General features: G+C 39.2%; 1 protein-coding gene across 4 annotated transcripts in view; it reads left to right on the forward strand.

Moving 5' to 3' along the window:
- Positions 1–18,192, forward strand: part of LOC124882862 (voltage-dependent calcium channel subunit alpha-2/delta-1-like) — a 158,068-nt gene that overhangs the window by 110,176 nt on the left and 29,700 nt on the right. For 2 of the 4 annotated variants that reach the window (XM_047389467.1, XM_047389469.1), the window contains 3 exons: positions 3,694–3,765; positions 3,839–3,900; positions 5,876–5,952. In XM_047389467.1, coding sequence (XP_047245423.1) covers positions 3,694–3,765; positions 3,839–3,900; positions 5,876–5,952 — 211 coding nt within the window. Of the gene's footprint in view, positions 1–3,693; positions 3,766–3,838; positions 3,901–5,875; positions 5,953–13,216; positions 13,226–17,281; positions 17,291–18,192 lie in introns of all 4 variants that reach the window. The other 2 variants (XM_047389468.1, XM_047389466.1) reach the window with 2 other exon arrangements.

Below are 18,192 nucleotides of genomic sequence, written 5' to 3' on the forward strand. Positions count from 1 at the left end.
TTAGGAGGAACCCAGGGCCATCCCCACCAGCATATGGTCTCACAAGGGGTGTGAGGATCTCATCTGGGTACCTAATGGCAGTCAGGCTACCTCTGGTGAGCACATGGAGGGTCATGCTGCCCTCCAAAGAAATGGGTTGTAGAATCCGTCTCATGCTACCACGAGTGTGAAAGCACCAACATTCAAAAGTTCTAGAATTGCGCCGCTCAAGGTGGCAGCAGGTTGGAGTAGCTCTGTTACTTTTGATTCTGATTTATTCTTTTTGGGAACTATTCCTCTTGTGGTGGATACAGTTGATTTTTTTTGGACGACTGTCCACTCCGGTGTCGGATGCTGTGCAGCTTGGAAGATTTTTCTTAATACTTTCTATTTTTGGACATTTGTTATGATGCATTGCCATGGCAACAGGGTTGTTTTTTACAACCGAGAGCAGCTGATTAATATCTCAAAAGCTCAAATAATACTTCAACTACAACCCCAAATCCCTGATGAGTTGAAAAGGAGACGCCGTAGATGCAGAGCAGGAGCTAAGAGAAGAGAGAGAAGGATTAAGTTCAAACCATTTCTTCCGTCGATTATGATGGGCAATGTGAGATTGTTGGGAAACACGTTGGATGAACTCCAAGCCCTACAAAGGACCCAGCCAGAGTACCGGGCATGCAGTATCATGTGTTTTACTGAGACATGGCTGCAGGATCATATCCCCGACTCCAGCGTCTCTCTGCCGGGCTTTTTAACCATACGAGCAGACAGAGATTTAAAGAGGAGCGGCAAATGTAAAGGAGGTGGACTGGCAGTACTTGTGAACAACAGATGGTGTAATCCAGGACATGTTACTGTGAAGTGTCAACTCTGCAGTCCAGATATTGAACATTTGGCAGTAAGTTTCCGTCCATATTATTTACCCAGAGAGTTCACCAGTGTTATTTTGGCAACAGTTTACGTTCCACCTTCCGCTGTTGCCGACACTGCATGTGATGCCATCAGCTCAGGTGTTGCTAAGCCACAGACACAAAACCCCAATGCTTTTGTGGCAATTTCTGGTGATTTAACTCTGCTACACTTCGTAATAAAGAGGACTGTGAGAAAATGGTCACAGGAAGCTGAAGAAGCTCTGCAAGGTTGCTTTGAGACTACAGACTGGGGTGCACTGTGCCAGCCACATGGAGAGGACATCAATGCCATGACTGAGTGTGTTACCAACTATATAAACTTCTGTGTGGATAACATCATCCCCACCAGAACCGTGAGATGCTTCCCCAATAACAAACCTTGGATCACCAGTGACCTGAAGGACCTGCTTAACAAGAAAAAAAGAGCCTTCAGAGAGGGAGACAGATAATTATTGAGGAGTTTACAGAAGCAACTTAAAGTCAAGATAAGAGACAACAAGGAGGTGTACAAGAAGAAGCTGGAGAGCAAGCTCCAGCAAAACAATATCAGAGATGTGTGGACAAGGATGAAGAAGATCACAGGCTTCAAGCAGAAGGATGATCAGACCGATGGACGTCTGGACAGAGCCAATGAACTGAACGTATTCTTCAATAGGTTCAGTTCAGAAACAAGCTTCGCATCCTCCTCTCCTGCTCACAGCCAAACAGACATCCCACCCTCCTTTGACCCACAGGACCCACAGCTGTCCAGTAACACCTCACATTTTTTATCTTCCACCTCAGCCCTAGACCCTTCTACATGTACTTTAATCCCTTTGGGATTAATAAAGTATTTTTGAATTTGAATTGAATTGAATTGAAGTGACCACAACATTAGCCAGAAAGCATAGGTACTGAGAAATTGTCTGTGGTCCCCACCTGCAGAACCACTCCTTTATTGAATGTGTCTTGCTAATTGCCAAATATTTCCCCCTGTTGTCTATTCCATTTACACAACAGCATGAGAAATTGATTGCCAATCAGTGTTGCTTCCTAAGTGGACAGTTTGATTTCACAGAAGTTTGATTTACTTGGAGTTATATTGTGTTGTTTAAGTGTTCCCTTTATTTTTTTCAGCAGTGTATACAGGTCCTTCTCAAAATATTAGCATGTTGTGATAAAGTTCATTATTTTCCATAATGTCATGATGAAAATTTAACATTCATATATTTTAGATTCATTGGACACTAACTGAAATATTTCAGGTCTTTTATTGTCTTAATACGGATGATTTTGGCATACAGCTCATGAAAACCCAAAATTCCTATCTCACAAAATTAGCATGTCATTAAAAGGGTCTCTAAACGAGCTATGAACCTAATCATCTGAATCAACGAGTTAACTCTAAACACCTACAAAAGATTCCTGAGGCCTTTAAAACTCCCAGCCTGGTTCATCACTCAAAACCCCAATCATGGGTAAGACTGCCGACCTGACTGCTGTCCAGAAGGCCACTATTGACACCCTCAAGCAAGAGGGTAAGACACAGAAATAAATTTCTGAACGAATAGGCTGTTCCCAGAGTGCTGTATCAAGGCACCTCAGTGGGAAGTCTGTGGGAAGGAAAAAGTGTGGCAGAAAACGCTGCACAACGAGAAGAGGTGACCGGACCCTGAGGAAGATTGTGGAGAAGGGCCGATTCCAGACCTTGGGGGACCTGCGGAAGCAGTGGACTGAGTCTGGAGTAGAAGCATCTAGAGCCACCGTGCACAGGCATGTGTAGGAAATGGGCTACAGGTGCCTCATTCCCCAGGTCAAGCCACTTTTGAACCAGAAACAGCGGCAGAAGCGCCTGACCTGGGCTACAGAGAAGCAGCACTGGACTGTTGCTCAGTGGTCCAAAGTACTTTTTTCGGATGAAAGCAAATACTGCATGTCATTCGGAAATCAAGGTGCCAGAGTCTGGAGGAAGACTGGGGAGAAGGAAATGCCAAAATGCCAGAAGTCCAGTGTCAAGTACCCACAGTCAGTGATGGTCTGGGTGCCGTGTCAGCTGCTGGTGTTGGTCCACTGTGTTTTATCAAGATCAGGGTCAATGCAGCTAGCTATCAGGAGATTTTGGAGCACTTCATGCTTCCATCTGCTGAAAAGCTTTATGGAGATGAAGATTTCATTTTTCAGCATGACCTGGCACCTGCTCACAGTGCCAAAACCACTGGTAAATGGTTTACTGACCATGGTATCACTGTGCTCAATTGGCCTGCCAACTCTCCTGACCTGAACCCCATAGAGAATCTGTGGGATATTGTGAAGAGAACGTTGAGAGACTCAAGACCCAACACTCTGGATGAGCTAAAGGCCACTATCGAAGCATCCTGGGCCTCCATAAGACCTCAGCAGTGCCACAGGTTGATTGCCTCCATGCCACGCCGCATTGAAGCAGTGATTTCTGCAAAAGGATTCCCGACCAAGTATTGAGTGCATAACTGTACATGATTATTTGAAGGTTGACGTTGTTTGTATTAAAAACACTTTTCTTTTATTGGTCGGATGAAATATGCTAATTTTGTGAGATAGGAATTTTGGGTTTTCATGAGCTGTATGCCAAAATCATCCGTATTAAGACAATAAAAGACCTGAAATATTTCAGTTAGTGTGCAATGAATCTAAAATATATGAATGTTAAATTTTCATCATGACATTATGGAAAATAATGAACTTTATCACAATATGCTAATATTTTGAGAAGGACCTGTATATGTATACATATATGAATATTTGGTTATATGATGATTGCTTTTTTGTGTTTATTTTTTCACAGATAAGAAGTAAAATGATTGATGGAGAAACAGGAAATTACACTATATTTACACTGGTGAAATCCCAAGATGAGGTAATTTGTTGACTGAGTTTAAACCTCCTTTTCTTTGGAAGCCTGTTAACTGACTGTAACGTCATCATTTAAGCGCTACATTGACCAAGGTCAGAGGACCTACACCTTTGCTCCTGTGAAGGGGACAGACTACAGGTAAAACTTTAAACTGCATGCACACTCATGAATCAAGCATTAATAAATCATTGGATCAATTCAAAACTTCCATTATAAATTGTTACCAAGTTTAAATTTAGTTGTTACATTGAAGAAAAAGTTTCTCAAATGTGAATTTTAAGAATATGAGTAACAAATAATTACCACTAAATTAAAAATAAAACATTTTGGGGTCTTTTAAAACTCTTCAGTCACCTGGCAACTAGTGTTGCATCTCCATAAATTAGAATATCATTTATTTCAGTAATTCAATTCAAAAAGGGAAATTTTGTTTTGTTTTGTTTGAGATTAATAAAATACCCTGTGGTTTCTCTATGGAGTTTAGGTCAGGAGAGTCAATCAGGTGCAGTAATACCATGGTCATTAAAGCAGGTATTGGTAACTGACGGCAGTGTGAGCATCTCCAATTTTTCTCCAGACTCTGGAACCTTGATCTGGGACCGAAGGGATCTGGGACCAATGAATTATAAAATATGCTTATGTCAGAAAAGAGGACTCTGGAGCACAGAGCAAATATCCAGTCATTTGTTTCCTTAGTCCAGCTACTATGCTTCTGGTGTCAAGAACACAAGGAATGTGACAGTTATAGCCCATTTCCTAGATATGTCTGTGTGGGGTGGCTTTTGGAGCTCTGGTTTCACCTGCAGTCCATGCCCTGTGAATCTTTCCCAAATTCTTAAATGGACTTTGCTCCACAATCCTCTCAAGACTGTTAATCCTGTTGCTTGTGCACCTTTTTCCACCACACGTTTTTCTTCCACTTAACTTGAATGAGTTGAATGAATGAATATACTGAAATACAGCATTCTGTACAGCTACCTTTTTTAGCATTAATGTTTTGTGGCTTACCCTCCTTTTTGGAGAGTATTGATGACTGTTTGCTAGTTGATTGTCAAGTCAGCAGTCTTCCCTATAACTGTTTAGGCTCTAACATTTTTGTATTAAAAATATATTTTTGGTTTACAATTATATTAAAATATTGAGAGAAACTACATTTTGAATTTTCAGTAGCTGTAAACTGTAAACATCCAAATTAACAAAGTCACATTAAATATTTCACACTGTGTAATGAATCAACACAAGAGATTCTCTTTTTGAATTAAATTATTAGAATTATTTTTTATTGATATTCTACATTTACTGACACGCACAGGTACTTTTCAATAACTACCTCCAGTCTTACACTGTAAGAGACTGTCAGCTTCATTTAACTTTATTGAAGCTGGAGTCAAAGCCTACTGTATGCTGTTTGTGGAGATGGTACCTTTCAGCACGAAAAATCAAAACCCACTCCCATAGCCATTGGTAGGATTGGTGAAAAGGCAGGTCCTTCTAAAGCCCTCTTAGGCTATTGCATACTATAGCAAAAAAATCTGTACTTGAATGCGTTTGCTAGAGCATTTTCCTGTTTCATTTCCTGTTGCATACTTCTCTCTGTACTGCTGACAGAAAAAAAAACTACCATAGTCATCATTTTTATTTACAGTGCTCTGTTTCTATGGTCTAATATGGGGTCATCTCATGCTACATCAACACTTGTTAACATTTCCTCCATCTGTTAAATCTCTCCAGATATTTCTTGGCACAATCATCGCTGTTCAGCAAGGGAACTTCATTCTGTTAATTATGTATCAGCCTAAAAATCTACAAAGCTCACTGTAAGATATTACTTATACAGACCTTAATCATAAATATTACATAAATGTACATTATGAGAAACTTATGAAATTCAGTAAGTGCTTGTTTTGGACTTGGAGATGTGCATAGAAATAAGGAAATTCTTCGTGGGTAATGATAGTGCACATAAGTTAATTAAAGGAAAAACAGGCGCATTGCACGCAGACAGCATATTAAACAAATTTCAGGTTTGTACTAAATACAGGCTGAGAGAATTGGATATTTTTCTGAAAACTAGTAAAAGTATTTTGTTTTTTTCCTTTTTTTCCTTTCCCAGCCTCGCCCTGGTCCTACCAAACTACAGCATGCATTACATCCGTGCAACAATAGGCGACACAATAACCCAAGCAAAATGTAAGTTAATATTCACATCACAGCTAAAATACTGTCACCTTTTCTATGTTATCACATTCAGTTTTACTTACTACTTATCTTTACAGAGGTTAGTTAAACAGTACTTGATGGGAGTTAAGTGCTAGCACTGTTTGTCCAAAGTCATGGATCCTGTCCATTAATTAACGACGCCTGGAAAAAACAAAATGAATGCCCATATTCATCTACACAGTTGTTACTGGTATTTCTAAATTTAAATGTGCCCTCATCTGTGGTGCTGTTGAAAATATTTTTTCAGGAAACATCAGCACCAGGAAATCTTCCAGTCCCCTTTCACACAACAGGTTTCCAACACTGTCTGGAAAAGTATGGAATTTCGGTTAAGTATTTTCCAGGGGCCTCTTGTACCAAGAGTTGCTTGGATTGTGTACTGTATGCTAAAATAGAGAAAACTACATGCACAAACATATTCAATTCAATTCAATTCAGTTTTATTTATATAGCGCCAATTCACAACACATGTCGTCTCAAGGCATTTCACAACAGTCAGGTACATACACTCCAATTAATCCTAACAATTGAACAGTGCAGTCAGATTCAGTTATTTATTCAAATTGGATAAAATGTTTTTCTATCTAAGGAAACCCAGCAGATTGCATCCAGTCAGTGACTTGCAGCATTCACTCCTCCCGGATGAGCATGTAGAGACAGTGGACAGTCACTGGCGTTGACTTTGCAGCAATCCCTCATACTGAGCATGCATGTAGCAACAGCGGAGAGGAAAAACTCCCTTTTAACAGGAAGAAACCTCCAGCAGAACCAGGCTCAGTGTGAGCGGCCATCTGCCACGACCGACTGGGGGTTTGAGAGAACAGAGCAGAGACACAAAGAGAACAAAGAAGCACTGATCCAGGAGTACTTTCTATGGGAAGGAAAAGTAAATGTTAATGGATGTAGCTCCTTTAGTCGTTTCACCTAGAAAGAAAGAACAGATAAACTCTGAGCCAGTTTTCAAGGTTAGAGTCTGAAAGAGAGCACATATAATTAGTTACAGTAAAAGCTCAGTCAATTTCCATGTCTAGGAGAGAGAAAGGGTTAAACACTTAAAGACAGGGCTATGTGGATCATCGGTAGAGGGTGAGCATTAAGTTGTTGCCAGCAGAAGCTCGGACAATTCCCCTCTCCAGAAAGGTGTCACAGGCAGACACAGAGCCAGGCCAGGTGTAGCTTCTAGGAAGAGAAAAGAGAGAACAAGGTTAAAAGCTGAAATAACAGCAAATAATGCAAAATTGGAGAGTAGTGTTGAGAATGTAGCGAAGAGGGTGAAAGTGGTCATTATGTCCTCCAGCAGCCTAAGCCTATAGCAGCATAACTACACAGATAGTTTCAGTTCAGATTATTCAGTTAAACGGCGCTTATTTACAACAACGTCATCTCAAGGCACCTCACAAAGGGTCCCACTGATGGTCATTGTTATACTAAAAACCACAAGGATTGGGATACCTCCCTCTGTCAGACTGATTATAACCATTGGAAAAGAGAAGGGGTCATACAGGTAGCAGAAATGGAGGGTGTGTTTGCACCTTAACCATAACTGAGCCAGCCGGTTCACATATCCAACTGTATGATGGGTTGTTTACACACAGACCCAAGCACAGTTCTTTCGTAAATCCCAATTAAGACAGAATTGAACACAAATGAAGGAGTCCTATCTTGATAACCCCAAATTAATATCTGCAAATGGAAATAGTGTAAATATGCACTACACGTGATTGTCCTGTCTGCATGATCAAAAACCATGTCTATATATAAGGAATATGATTTTGGAGGGCTCCTACGTAAGGAAGAGGCTTGTAAAAAAAAAAAAAAAAAGTTTTGGACAACTGGTTATATTTTTATGTTCAGAATCTCTTCAATTAATATAATACACAGCTTAGATCAGAGGTGTTCAAAATCAGCCAATTTGACAACTCAAACATGGTACATGTTTGGCCCTCCAGCAGTTGATGCAGACGGATTTTTACTGAAATCTTCTTAAAGTGGAAAATGTAACATGGCCAAAAACATAGTATCCATCTTATGATAATTATACTTCTGCCCTTTTTTTATTTCATAGTAAATAGAATCACAAGTATCCAAGTAATAAAAAGATAATATCCAAATAAAGGGTGACCCAAGTTCTGGTACTTGTTGCTAGGAATAGACCGTTTTTGTTTTCTATACCAAGAAAATCAAAAAAGAAAGAAAAAAAGTTAAGACACACAAATGAATTAACCCAACTAGCCGCAATCCATCCCATACCAATGCCAGCTTGTTGTCTTTGCCCAACTAAGTTGTTCATTAGAAGGAATGAATGGGGAATTTAACAAAGTTACCCGACCAAAACGATGGTTAGTTGCATCTGTGCCTCACATAGGTGACTCTTGCCACGTTGTGCCCCCAACACTGTAAAAATCCCTTAGGGATTGTGTTTTCATCCGTATTTTGTATTATTTCATCCACTTTTGTGCAACTCATGAGAATTCACATGGTGGATGCATCATTAGCCTTTCATATGTATGATCATTGATTTCAAATCAACAGTTTCACAGCATACCTTCTGTTTCCCCAACAACAACAACAACTATGAAGTTGACGTGTGGTTGTTGACTTTTCCTCGGTTTTATGACCTTGCATGAAAAAGGACATTCTGTGCATACATGAGGCCCCAAGTCTGGATAAGCATGGAATAGAAAATAGAGTATGTAAAAATGTTTGTATTTACAGACTTTATTTCCTGTCTCACTGTCTAATTTGGCCCAAATATCTTTTAGTACATATTCTAACCTCTGTTCGAATATCCTTTGTACCTTCACAGGTCACGTTTGTAATTATACTCAGAAACTGAACTGAAAACTCTGAAAATTAGAATTTGAAAGACTGTGGAGTTTGGCATGAAAAAAGGTGTTGGAACCATGTACATAGGAAGTTTTAACTCAGGTATTTTCTTTAGATGTGCATGTTAACTTTGGTGGACCGATCCTGACAAAATTTAAAATAAAAGCAGAAATATATATATTTTGTTTTTCCTTTTCCTTACACATGCCTTTGTTCTTTTTACATTTCCTCATCTCTCTTTTTCCTTTACCGTATGCATTTCGGCTTCATTATGCAAATGAGGAGGGCTGCCTTCTTCTCTCCAGCTCCTCTCCTATTGGTCAATATACAGGAAGGAGGAGGATCCATCTGCAGGCCGAGGGTGTGTCCCAATTCAGGGGCTGGATCCTTCCAAGTCCGTACTTGTGGGCTGATTACGTCACAGCGCAGCGCGTAAGGTCTGTCAGATGCTGCCGACAAATGTGTCCTTCTTTGGCCCAATTTGAAGGATGAGTTGTGAGTATCCTTCGCGGTCCATCTTTTCCCATGATTCATTGCGGGTCGAAGCGGTTTGGTCAAAGAGGGGCAGCCATGGCGGACCACAGTGGCAAAAGCTGTGAGTAAACTGTGAAAAATTACACTTTCTGTGACACAAATGAACTTTTACAATGTTTTTAGTGCGGGAATATAACTGTGTAGACGTGAAAAATCGGCTTGATTTATCAAGACGTCGCTTAATTTCAAACGTGCTCCGATGTGGTCAGAGTTTTCCGCTCCCACCATAGTAACTGCCGGCTTGCCTTGACAGCCCTACCGGCGGTGGAGCGAGCTAGCCCGGTAGAGATCTGACCGGACTATCGGCACTGAGCTCCTGCTGCCAGTCATCACAGTGAACGTTAAACACAAGTGATTTCTAACAGTTTATGCTAGTATTATTTTAATGTATTGTCATTTGTTCATGTAAGTCGATTTGACATTACAGGCGATATTAAAGTTAACCTGAATAAATGGACGATTTTATGTAATCCTAATGTATCGCTGGAGAGTGTGATTGAGAATAAATAAGCTTTTAAATATTCATTTTTGATGAAGAAATATGCTATATGTGTTTTAAAAGTATATTTATAATTAAGCTAGCATTATAATTCGTGAATCCAGGTACAGCTGAAGAGAAATACACTTTCAAATGCAAGCAAATCTCAGCTTGGAGGTACAAAAATGTTGTTTTTTTCCACATTCTGTTTAAAATGCAATTTGTAATTTTCAAAATAAACTGTGTTTAGAAATTTAAATGAAGTTGATGTATTGTTGGGTCAAATGGAAATAAAATACATTGGTGACAAAAACAATTTAGAAATTTATTAGAACAGCTTAAAACTTTAAGAAACTATCTGAACAAAACATTTATTTATTTATTATATAGCACCTTATTTTGGTACCATTCTTTCTAAGATGGAAAACAGTCTGTCTATTCTCTGTGCCCTCATGTCCTCCCTGATCAAATACATCATCTCTGTCCATTTTTCTTTTCTGACCCCTTCCTGCTGTCTCACTGTCTTCCTTCTCCGTCTGGTTGGCCACCGCTCCGCTTGGCCCTGGAGTGTCCTCAGGGATGGAGGCAATTAGGACAAGAGGTGTTGTGGAAGACCTCTGTCCCACCACCTCATCCATAAGGACAAACCAGGGCCAAGTAGCAGCAGTGGGCTTTTCACTGACTCCCTCTCTTGACCCTTGATACTTACAATCCTAAAGTTTGAAGGAAGAAAAAAAAGAGTTGACTTAACAGAGAAACCAATAAGACTTTTAGAAATATTTTTTTATTTGTGTGTGACATGAGAAGTTCTGAACATACTTTATATTTTCTTTTCATATTGTCCCACTTTTTTTTGGCCTGCAAGGGAGTGACCTTCCCCTGTTGGTCCATCTTCTCCAGAACTGTCCTAAACAAGTAAAAGAAAAGAGGGAAAACCAAAAGAAGTATGTTAATCACTGGATGGATATTTATGAAAGTTAGAAAGATAGGAGTTTTTGAAACTGGACAGAAACTGAGTGCAAAGAATGTTGTTATTGTACCCCCAAGCCACGGTGGCTGAGTTTTTAGCTCCAGGAAAAATGTGCTCATTCTCACCCCTGAGCTTAATAAACTGGCCCGTCTGCTCCTTTGTCCCTAAACAACAAAAACAACAAAAAAAACCATCTTACTTAATATCAGTGTAAAAAAAGTTATTTTTTTATTTTCCATTTGTCTTAATTTGCAGAACATTCAAACATTTCACTTCTTTACTGAGATGTGCTTGCATTTGAAAGTGTATTTCTCTTCAGCTGTACCTGGAATCATGAATTATAATGCTAGCTGAATTATAAATATACTTTTAAAAACACATATAGCATATTTCTTCATTAAAAATGAATATTTAAAAGCTTATTTATTCTCAATCACACTCTCCAGCGATACGTTAGGATTACATAAAATCGTCCATTTATTCAGGTTAACTTTAATATCGCCTGTGATGTCAAATCAACTTACATGAACAAATGACACAATACATTAAAATAATACTAACATAAACTGTTAGAAATCACTTGTGTTAAACGTTCACTGTGATGACTTGCAGCAGGAGCTCAGTGCCGATAGTCCGGTCAGATCTCTACCGGGCTAGCTCGCCTCACCGCCGGTAGGGCTGTTGAGGCAAGCCGGCAGTTACTACAGTCGGAGCGGAAAACTCTGAACACATCGGAGCACGTTTGAAATTAAGCGACGTCTTGATAAATCAAGCCGATTTTTCACGTCTACACAGTTATATTCCCGCACTAAAAACATTGTAAAAGTTCATTTGTGTCACAGAAAGTGTAATTTTTCAGTTTGCTCACAGCTTTTGCCACTGTGGCTGCCCCTGTTTGACCAAACCGCTTTGACCCGCAATGAATCATGGGAAAAGATGGACCACGAAGGATACTCACAACGCATCCTTAAAATTGGGCCAAAGAAGGACACATTTGTCGGCAGCATCTGACAGACCTTACGCGCTGCGCTGTGACGTAATCAGCCCACAAGTACGGACTTGGAAGGATCCAGCCCCTGAATTGGGACACACCCTCGGCCTGCAGATGGGTCCTCCTCCTTCCTGTATATTGACCAATAGGAGAGGAGCTGGAGAGAAGAAGGCAGCCCTCCTCATTTGCATAATGAAGCAGAAATGCATACGGTAAAGGAAAAAGAGAGATGAGGAAATGTAAAAAGAACAAAGGCATATGTAAGGAAAAGGAAAAACAAAATATATATATTTCTGCTTTTATTTTTAATTTTGTCAGGATCGGTCCTCCATAGTTAACAAGAGGATCATTATGTAATTTTGCTCAGTCTTCTTAGCTAAAATGAAGTCCACTTAGTTCTAATTTGTATGTGCAACTTCTCTTAAAAGGTTGGACTTTCCCCTTTAGTAAAGCTCCCCAACTTATAGTATTATTCAATGTTTGGATTTATTCCATGTGGTGTGTCTTTGTGTATTGTTGGATTAAGATGTAACTGGCCCTTATTAGACTCCATTTTTTTTGGACCATTAGGTTATGTATCCGCAAAGTTACGTTTCAGTTTGCATGCATTTCTCTAACCTTACAATGTTTCCAGCTGTCTTGTGGAAAAAAAGCATTTTAGGTGCCCAGTGTGTGCTCTTAACATTTAAAAATCAGTTGGCAGATGCTTTGAGCTCACATGAAACTAGTCCATTGACCACAAAACATTTCATCATGTTTTGTTTCTGGCAGCCTTTTTATTAAATGAAGTTGCAACCAGGCTAAAAAAGTTGGAAGGGCTTAAAAGAACTTCTAACATCTGAGATTCACTCTTTCATTATTAAAGTACAAACTAGAAAATTTGTTTGAAAAAAGAATAGCTCACTATTTTACATCATCTCAATGACAGTAAGTGATGCTTAAAACTTGCAGCATTTGGAAAATTTTAAACTTTTCATCTTTAGCTCAGTCTGTCTCAAAGCAATCAGGATTCAGTTTGTGCCCTTAGGCTTTCCAAGTAAGTTTGTATATTAATTTTAAATGGTGACATGAGGCAAATTGTAATTTTGTTGAGGACTAAAGGAAAGTCTGTTTGTCATGATGCATTTGCAGTTGCATCTCGGTAAATTAGAATATCATTAAAAAGTTAATGTACTTCAGTGATTCAATTCACAGAGTGAAACTTGTATATTATAAAGATTCATTTCACAAAGTATGTTATATTGGCAATTGTTTATTTCTGTTGATTTTCTGTTTCGAAAATCTGTATGCAATATTCTTATTCGATACATACTTGAATAAAATATTGTGTAACCCTGTTTTCTTGTTTCTTTCCAATTCCCTCTCTTCTCTTCTTGACCTTTTAACCTCTTGTTCTGAACTCTTTACCTTTCCTGCTGTGTTCGAACCTCTGCAGCATTTTTGGGCAAGTATTCCCCTCTGTGCTTTTCCTACAACCATCCTCGTCTTCTCACTTTTACATCAACCGCAGACATTGGCTGTTAATTTGCAGACTCACAAACACCGGAGCATTTTGTTCTTTGTTTGTTTTCCCCCCAATTAATGACAACTTTGCTACAATGAATCAAGCTGGACTAGTTCTCCTAGAGGCAGCTCTTTGCATGCAATGTGTCCCACCAGTGCGCCACAGACAGCCGGTGTGTGTCTATGTGTGAGTGCATGTATGTATTAACCCCCCAACCTGCTCCGACTGTTCTAACGGCCCTCAGATGTGGTTTTGGCACAGGCCCACTGTCGCAAGAGGAACAGATGAACAGGATGTTTGCATTATTTAAAGGTGAAGCCATAAAGGGGAAAACTGTGAGTCAGTACCCAGAATATAAATTGATGTTTTCTTCAGTTTCTCTTTATTGGCTCATTTTGTGTTTTACAGCTAAGGTAAATTAGTCATAAGGAAAAACAGGACTGTTCATAACACACTAAGCTTGATCTGTTCTGTTTGTCCCTCTGAATGCTTTGTCATCAATTTTTTTTATTTGTGGGCGTTCAATCAATACCCTCCACAGCACATTAAGCTTTGAAGCTCATCTGAAGCTTAATATGGAACTATGTATGTTTCATTCTTTCTTTGACAATACAATTTCAATATAAAAAGTAAATTGAACCAGAAAACTGTCCTGTATGAACCTAGCTCTTGAATTTTTTAGACTTTGTCAGCCAGAGACTTCTACAGGTCCTTCTCAAAATATTAGCATATTGTGATAAAGTTCATTATTTTCTATAATGTAATGATGAAAATTTAACATTCATATATTTTAGATTCATTGCACACTAACTGAAATATTTCAGGTCTTTTATTGTCTTAATACGGATGATTTTGGCATACAGCTCATGAAAACCCAAAATTCCTATCTCACAAAATTAGCATATCATTAAAAGGGTCTCTAAACGAGCTATGAACCTAATCATCTGAATCAACGAGTTAACTCTAAACACCTGCAAAAGATTCCTGAGGCCTTTAAAACTCCCAGCCTGGTTCATCACTCAAAACCCCAATCATGGGTAAGACTGCCGACCTGACTGCTGTCCAGAAGGCCACTATTGACGCCCTCAAGCAAGAGGGTAAGACACAGAAAGAAATTTCTGAACGAATAGGCTGTTCCCAGAGTGCTGTATCAAGGCACCTCAGTGGGAAGTCTGTGGGAAGGAAAAAGTGTGGCAGAAAACGCTGCACAACGAGAAGATGTGGCCGGACCCTGAGGAAGATTGTGGAGAAGGGCCGATTCCAGACCTTGGGGGACCTGCGGAAGCAGTGGACTGAGTCTGGAGTAGAAACATCCAGAGCCACCGTGCACAGGTGTGTGCAGGAAATGGGCTACAGGTGCCTCATTCCCCAGGTCAAGCCACTTTTGAACCAGAAACAGCGGCAGAAGCGCCTGACCTGGGCTACAGAGAAGCAGCACTGGACTGTTGCTCAGTGGTCCAAAGTACTTTTTTCGGATGAAAGCAAATTCTGCATGTCATTCGGAAATCAAGGTGCCAGAGTCTGGAGGAAGACTGGGGAGAAGGAAATGCCAAAATGCCAGAAGTCCAGTGTCAAGTACCCACAGTCAGTGATGGTCTGGGGTGCCGTGTCAGCTGCTGGTGTTGGTCCACTGTGTTTTATCAAGGGCAGGGTCAATGCAGCTAGCTATCAGGAGATTTTGGAGCACTTCATGCTTCCATCTGCTGAAAAGCTTTATGGAGATGAAGATTTCATTTTTCAGCACGACCTGGCACCTGCTCACAGTGCCAAAACCACTGGTAAATGGTTTACTGACCATGGTATCACTGTGCTCAATTGGCCTGCCAACTCTCCTGACCTGAACCCCATAGAGAATCTGTGGGATATTGTGAAGAGAACGTTGAGAGACTCAAGACCCAACACTCTGGATGAGCTAAAGGCCGCTATCGAAGCATCCTGGGCCTCCATAAGACCTCAGCAGTGCCACAGGCTGATTGCCTCCATGCCACGCCGCATTGAAGCAGTCATTTCTGCAAAAGGATTCCCGACCAAGTATTGAGTGCATAACTGTACATGATTATTTGAAGGTTGACATTTTTTGTATTAAAAACACTTTTCTTTTATTGGTCGGATGAAATATGCTAATTTTGTGAGATAGGAATTTTGGGTTTTCATGAGCTGTATGCCAAAAATCATCCGTATTAAGACAATAAAAGACCTGAAATATTTCAGTTAGTGTGCAATGAATCTAAAATATATGAATGTTAAATTTTCATCATTACATTATGGAAAATAATTAACTTTATCACAATATGCTAATATTTTGAGAAGGACCTGTATGTATTGAATTGGATTTTTATATGATAAACCAACAAAGAGTAGCACAAAATTGTAAGGGAAAAGAAAAATGTATGTATGCTGTGCATCTGCTTCAGTCCCATTTACTGAGATGCCCCTGAATAAACCCAGAGGAGCCAAATGCTTTAGGGCTTGGTTTACGTTTGTGTGAGTAGAGTCTTCTTAATTTAATCTTTATACAGCAGTTATATGAAGGTAAGAGAACAATAGAGAACAGACAGCTTCATTAAGACCAAGGAACACGGCAAACAGGCCAGGGATAAAGTTTTGGAGATGTTTAAAACAGGGTAAGTTATAAAATATTATCCTAATCTTTAAGCATATATATATATATATATATATATATATATATATATATATATATATATAGTTAAAAGAAAGTAATGAGACATCAGGTTTGCTGTTCAAAATAAAATTGACTTTTTGGCCTATTTTCAAAAAAGTTATGTGTAGCAATAACTTAACACTGCACACACAATCTCCACAACGGAAACATGGTGGGGTGAACATTATGCTGTGGAGATGCATTTTTCAGCGCAGATTGGGAAGTTGATGTGGAGATGGATGGAACTAAATACAGGAAAAGTTTAGAAGAAAACCTGTTAGAGGTTACAAAGGAGTTGAGCCTGGAGCAATCCTTCATCACAGCATATTCTCGCATTGTAATAGTGCAGTCAAAGTTCAGACCTAAATTAAATGGAAAAGCGGTGGGTTAGACTTGAAAAATTTAGTTTAGAATCTCTCCATCTAATCTGATCAAGCTTGTGTAGTCAAAAGATGAAGATGATATTCAGTGGGGCTGAGTCCAAATGCATGCCTCTCTTTCAGGATTTTTGTTTGTACAAAATGTTAAAAACCATGTATCATTTCCTTCTCACATATATTCTACTTTGTTTGGGTCGATTGCATAAAATCCCAATAAAATACAGTAAAGTTTGTGGTGGTACTGTGACAAAGTGCAAAACTTCACAGGGTATGAATCCAAGTTGCTACATTTGTCATGCATTTTGTAAATTAGTAAAACATCTTGGCTTTTTTGTGCTGAAGTCGATCCCTTATTTTAATTGACGTTTTGATATTGAGAGTGCGGATAATCTGTCTCGTCAGTCCTGATATATCACCGCTATTGATCATTTTGTTGAATTATTGAGCGATGGCCAACTATAGAAGCCTGTCCACAAGCTGCAATTATTTCAAAGCATGACCACCAAAGAGGACTAGCCATGTTTAATGAGATAGTTTGTGTAATAATGGTGTGTAGTGTGCTTTGAAAACAAACACGGAGGTTGTGAGCTATGGTGAATGTTTCTACTTGATTATGGTGAATAGCAAATGCATCACACGAGTTTGGTAACTCCTGAGATTTACCAAGACATCAAAAAGATGCTAATTCTGGTTCTGAAACACATCTTCCGACCACTGTCTAAGCCTCGTTGTGTGTTACCCATCAGCACCATCTGCATCCAAAGACCCAAAATAGTCTGTTCACAATGCAATATTTCTATTCAGGACTTGCTCTGTGAATAAAATATTGTCACCTTTGAACTGTGTGGTTTTACCCTGTCTTTTTTTTCCTCCCTTTCTTTTCCTTCTCATCTTTACCTCCCTGGGGGATCATGTTTGTTCGCTTTCTCTCCTCTGGGATTATTTCTACTCCAGGGAAAGATGGCAAGTATCCCTTTCCTTTACTTTCGTCTCTCCTACACTTTGCCCCGTCAAACCTTAACATGTCTTGTCTTCTTTTTTCATTACTTTATTTTTAAGTGCTTAATTTTTGGCCATTCATAACTTTGCTCAAGGTTTGCTTCAGTGTGTCCCAATATTTAAGTCATGTGACAAATAAAGCTATTTTTTTCTGTCTTTCTTAAAATCTGCTCTAATAAATCCCCTTAACTGCTTAAGGCTCACCATTACTGATTTTAGCAATAGCGGGAAAGCGAAAAAACATAATGTTTGTGATGGGCATAGCTATTGACTAAACATATTCACAAAAAGGATTTCATCCTGTGTCTAATTCAGACCCCATTTCATACCCATGGGTCTCCATTTTCTTCCTTCTCACTTCCATTTTGCACATCTAAACAGACTATTTTGTACCCATTTATTGTTCCTTTATAGAGCAGTATTCAGATGAAGAGAGACATTGTCAAAGATTTAAGATTTTACAAATAATTTAAATTAACTATAATATTTTGTTAAATCTGAGTCAGCACCTGTTTTCATATATTTTGGTTTTGATCCCAGTTTGGGTCATCTGATTCTAATGAAATATTACAGATTATGACTCTTGATCAAACTAAAATAACTCTGAATGACCTCCTGCTGGTAAATGTTGTTTATTGAATTCAAAAACAGCAGAGTATGAGCAGACTATAGAATATAGGTTTAAATCACGAAACCTATCCCTTGTGGGTATGAACTGATGCATGGTTGATCCAAAACATCCCAGGGCAGACAGCTCTCAAAAGGTCAGAAATGAAATGACCCAAGCCACAAATGTACAAAAAGATTAAATGTTAAAATCACCAACACCCTTCACAAAACTTGACACAAAAACAGAAAACATTACT

This window comes from Girardinichthys multiradiatus, chromosome 17, assembly GCF_021462225.1.
Source record: "Girardinichthys multiradiatus isolate DD_20200921_A chromosome 17, DD_fGirMul_XY1, whole genome shotgun sequence".
Classification (NCBI taxonomy): Eukaryota; Metazoa; Chordata; class Actinopteri; order Cyprinodontiformes; family Goodeidae; genus Girardinichthys; species Girardinichthys multiradiatus.